This window comes from Zeus faber (assembly GCF_960531495.2).
Source record: "Zeus faber genome assembly, chromosome: 9".
NCBI lineage: Eukaryota > Metazoa > Chordata > Actinopteri > Zeiformes > Zeidae > Zeus > Zeus faber.
In genome coordinates this window covers 11,178,247-11,183,344 of record NC_137197.1, presented here as the reverse complement: position 1 = coordinate 11,183,344, position 5,098 = coordinate 11,178,247, and the positions used below count along the sequence as shown (strand labels likewise).

Below are 5,098 nucleotides of genomic sequence, written 5' to 3'. Positions count from 1 at the left end.
GGAATAATCAAAACACCGCAATAGTCGGCGAGGACTCCAAACTCTAGTTAAAGAACACAGGGATCGGGAATCAATGCCGGAAGAATATATGCAGATTTATTTTGACAGCACAACATGGCAATAATCCTCGGGGACCTGCCCTGCACCGACTTAGTCGGGGGGAGGAGGAGTTGTGAAGCGCATCATTTTGTCGGAGGAAGGGCTAAACCATCACATCTACTTAGTCGGCGCTTACCGCGAGGACGGTTTTAAAACAATCGATACCCTTGCAGAGACGACTTGCCTCGCCTCCGGCATGGTCATACGTGTCAGTGTTGGGGCCTCAAAACTCAGGGGGGAATGAAAGCTATGCAAAACTATTTGAAAACGATCACGCTGGTCTCATTTTCACGCGCCTCTAGTATAGCGCGCAGTTGTATTTGTCGGTTTGTCGACACTTGAGCAGCTTGAGGAAGGTCTCCATCTTGTGGGCGTCCTTCTTGAAGCAGCCGAGCAAGGTGTAGTCCCTCAGAACCGACTCCAGCATGTCCGGCTGCACGTCGTACTGGGCCAGGCCGTGCTCGTTGTAGCTCGTCACCATCATGCCCTCGTCCAGCATCTGCGAGGACAAGGGGGGAGGGATTAGCGAAGGAAAACCCAGAGCAGACCGCGGTACCGGCCGTGCTCCCGAGGCTGGCGTCAACCCACCTTTCGGATGAGGACGACGACCCCTTGCTCCAGACTGATCAGTTTCTCGGACACCCACTTGGTCTTGTTGAGCAGCGTGTCCGGCACGTCGTCGTAGCGGTCCAGCGTCGTCTGCAGGTAGACCAGCGGCTCGATCCACGACTGGACCAGCATCAGCACGGAATGGAGCAGCCATTTGTCCTGCACAACATAAAACGCGTGTCCAAACCTCCGAACATGACCGCCACGATGGTGCAATTCGATCACAGATCAGGGGGTATGTTAAACCGGAAGACTGTTGTGCAGCATTGACCATGGTAATGACCTTTGATGCTGATGATAATTGACGATAATGTCCGATAAGGAGTTTCCTAGGAGGCGTGGAAGTCTTTGAGTAGTCGTGTTTGGCATTAGGTTTGACATTTGGTACTTCAAGCGATAATTTTATAGATCTTCCCATTAGCCAAATTATAGTTCACCAAAGCCATATTGTCCTCCTTTGGCCTTTTCGCTAAGTGGGATTTTATAGTTCTCAGCCTGCAGATCAAACTGACCTTTAGACTGCGAGACTGCATCCAGCCGAAAATGGGGCGAAGTCAGAGCAAGCACCGACTCTACGCCTTACTTACGTGTGATAAACTGTACAAAATAGACGGATATAATGATGTTTAGATATGGGCTATATCTACTATTGGTTATACTTGAAGGTCTTTTACTGGGATCGCTGTGAACATCCAAACAGGTGACAAGAGAGGGACAATGAATAAAGCAGGAGGAGGAGGCTATGCATTATTCAACTGGTTGCAAGACACAGATTTGGCACTTTGCACAAGCATCACAGCTTTGTGATTTGAGACAATCGTGCCGAGCAGGTGACAAACACAAAGACGGAATAGCACACAAACAGCCATCAATCAGCATCCCCGTCGAAAAAAACAGTCCTTCATCTACAATGGAAGGCGCATCGTCTGAAGAGGAAAGGGCCGAGAGAATTCACACAAAGAGTAGCTCTGTGGATCTCCTCGTGCCTGTACTGTAGCAGCGGAAATACTGTGTCCCCGCTTACAGAGATCTGCTGGAGTTCGCTCTTGGAGCTGGGGATGGGGAAGGCCTTGGTGATGCAGGTGTAGGCGGCCTGGTTCCTCTGGAGACGCATGGGGAACGGGACAAACATGTCCTCCTGAATTCCACGTGGACACAGAAGGAAAAACACTCCCATTAAAAAAGGGACACAAGGGTTGATGGGATGATGAGTTCTGCAAAGGGTTCCTCAGCAGGGGCAATTTCGCCTTTGTCTGTTGACGTCATTTCCCTGGACCACCCTACCCCACAGCGACTCAATAGGCTTCCCAGACCTGGTCCCTCACTACGTCCAGAATATCAGTATCACCCTCGTATGTTCCAAACCGCCGTCCTGCTGCTCCTTCAATAAACTATTCTTGCCTCTGAAAAAGGAGCGCCGCCTACTGTACTTTAAAGCATGGAACTGCGGTCCTCAACGTGTCGGAAATTAAGTGCAAATTACAAAAGGTGTCAAGTGGAAATGGTGTTGGTGTGAAATGGTGTTGGTAGTATTATATGCTGCCGTTGTTAATGGCCAAGCTCAATCTAAAAAATAAAAACAAATATGTTGGCACTTTAGAGAGTTTTTTGGCTCTCTTTGTAAATTTGGAACATTTTTGCTTGGCATTGACGGGTGGCCAAACATTAATACGTAATAAATTCAATAGAATCCTATTAACAAAACCCAGCTTTCCTTATAAACGCCCCCACCTCCTCCCCCCCAAAAAATAAAAGAAAAAAATTGAGATAAGCTATCAAATCAAATGTGAAATTCATCATCAGAGTCACTGCAGCTTTCATTCGCTGCAGGCCAAGTTTACAAGACTGCTGCTGCTTCTTAAAATGCTGATTTCACATTATATGTACAAGGTGACTCTAAGCCATGACCAGCGCCATCAAATTTTCATACTCCCACCTCCAGGATATGGCTTTCCTAGATCTCACTTAAAAACCTCTCTTTCTAGGTAGAGTTGGACATAATTAAGTGCCTTTTTCCATTTGACACTCAGTGTGAAAGTACAGTGCTCTGGGACTAAATATCTTTTTGGGTCATACATACACTTAAACAATATATATATATATTTACGAAAATACAGTTTATTGTCAGCGAAAATGTGCCTGGATTTGATCATGTCTGATGTCCACAAGAAAATTATCATTATTATTATTATAATTACTATCATATTGGTTCTTGTGTTTTTGGTCAATGTAATGTGATTGCAGGTGTTAAGTGGTGATCATATATGATATCACAAGCGGTACATAGACCACATGCTGTGTACATAGATTTTGAACTCTATGAAGGTGTTCCCAATGCGGTTTATATAGAGGCCTGTAATCTATAAATTACACTTTAACCTGTTATGTCTGTGATTATATTATGTCCTTTTATAACATTTTTTTAAATCATTTTTTACCCATTTATTTCTATGCTTCCCTGTGAAGTTGTTTGTGCCTCATGCAAATCACTTTGAATTGCCCTTGGTTAAGAAATGTGCTCCACAAATAAACTTGCCTCGCCTTTCATTGCCTAAACAAAAGCACAGATAGACTAAAGGGCCTGTCAAACAAAACCATTAGCTCCAACTGCGTGAGTAAAGGGCGTTCATCATACCAGTTAGCAGAGCAAATCAGTGGTAAGCCTTGAATATTACCCTTATCAAGAGTCGTGGTGGAAGAAGTATTCAGGTGCTTTTCTTTCAGTTCAAGTTTGAATACCCTTTCATAAAAAATACTACAGTACCACATGGCCTTTTCTGCTTAAGTATTGAAGCACAGTATGTGCTCTTGAATGTACTTCAAGTTTGAAAAGTAAAAGTACCTGATGCCCTGATACGGTTATGACCATGATATGCCATAATATCACTGCTGTATCCTTCTTCTGCAGATGAGTGTTCATTCATATTCTTCTACAATTTACAACAAAATGAAAGTGGTGCAGGTGGTGAAATAGCAATTTACAAGAATATGGACCTACAGTCATGCATCATTGATGAGCAGTTTGATAGATGCTCTCCATGTTCTTAATCCTGGGTGGGTGTCTGACAAACTGATCAATTTCATTTGAAACAAAAGTAATGAGACTTCCTATGAAATATAGTGGAGTAAGTCTCCCGAACTGAATGACACTTAAGTAAATATGTATACTTGAAAATTTCACTTTACAGGACAAGCAGTGTCAGGAAAAGCCGTCATTCGTGTTCAGCATCAGAGAAAACCTGAGGTGGATTTAACCCTTCCAAAGCCGCAGGTCAGCAGAAGTGTGTTTTGCTGTAGGGGGAACGAGATGAGGCAGGGTGTGGTGAGAGGTAGTGACGGTGCACGTGAACTCACGAACAGCGAGCAGGACTCCTCGGAGACGCGGTAGATGAGCTCTGCGTGCTGGATGACCCGGTCCAGCAGCTTCTCCTGGGAGATGGACGGGCAGCGGGACATGCTGTCCTGCTCCTCCTTGCAGTCCAGGGGAAGGCCCAGGGCCGGAGGGCTGCAGGAGGCCAGCAACACGGCACACACACACATCTGCAGGGCTGGTATGCACACACACACACACACACACACACACACACACACACACACACACACACACACGCAGCCGATAATAAATAAGTAATTAAAGGAAAAAAGACAAAAAAAAGGAGAAAGAAAGAAAGAAAGAAAGAAACGAAGAAAGAAAGTAGTAATAAGAAGTTATTGAAATATCAGAAACAGACTTGTGTTGTATGTTATATCCCCCCCCCAAAAAAAAAGAAAATCATATTTTACCATTATATTTAAGTTCATACACAAGCACATACAATCTGCTCATCTATTTTTTTTTTATAATAATGATAAGAAGAATAAAATGGAGAAAATTAAATAAAGAACAAGGAAATAGAATGAAGAAAAATTATTGACATAAAAAATCAAAAGAAAAAATATTAGATAAAGAAAACCTGTTTTATCTTATATTTCCATTTCTCTTCACTAAATCAATGTAAATACCTGTAATCATTGTGTCTATTCAGGGAACTCCAGGTCCTAACCTGCTCTGTCCCTCTGGGGAACATCTTTTATAGGGCTGAACACGACATGAATGCTGCAAAAGCTTATGGACGACTTACGTGGGTTGTTAAAAAAAAGAAATCTTCCTTGTAAGTCAAGCTACTCCAATTCCTCCTTTCCACATTCATTAAGCCAATATAGGTATCAAGTCTCCAAGCCAAAAAGGTCTTTGTTTTGGATTTAAAGATACACATTGGAAAACAACTAATAATACATTTTTCAGTTTGTATAGATTTAGATATACTGTATACAAAATATGTTCTGTAACTCCTGAAACTATTCCAACAAAAAAAAAGATTTATTGCAAAATGTAGACAGAGACCACTGG

At 43.1% G+C, this 5,098-nt stretch overlaps 1 protein-coding gene across 1 annotated transcript; it reads right to left on the bottom strand.

The window, feature by feature from the left end:
• Window positions 1–397: 397 nt before the first annotated feature.
• On the bottom strand, window positions 398–4,718 carry smtla (somatolactin alpha; the record flags this gene model as incomplete). Its single annotated transcript, XM_080006278.1, has 5 exons — window positions 4,711–4,718; window positions 4,063–4,256; window positions 1,733–1,846; window positions 688–867; window positions 398–598 (listed from the first exon to the last, which is right to left on the bottom strand). The coding sequence occupies exons 2-5, from the start codon at window positions 4,246–4,248 to the stop codon at window positions 398–400; spliced, it is 681 nt and encodes a 226-aa protein (XP_079862404.1). The 5' UTR covers window positions 4,249–4,256; window positions 4,711–4,718.
• Between the last annotated feature and the right edge of the window lie 380 nt (window positions 4,719–5,098).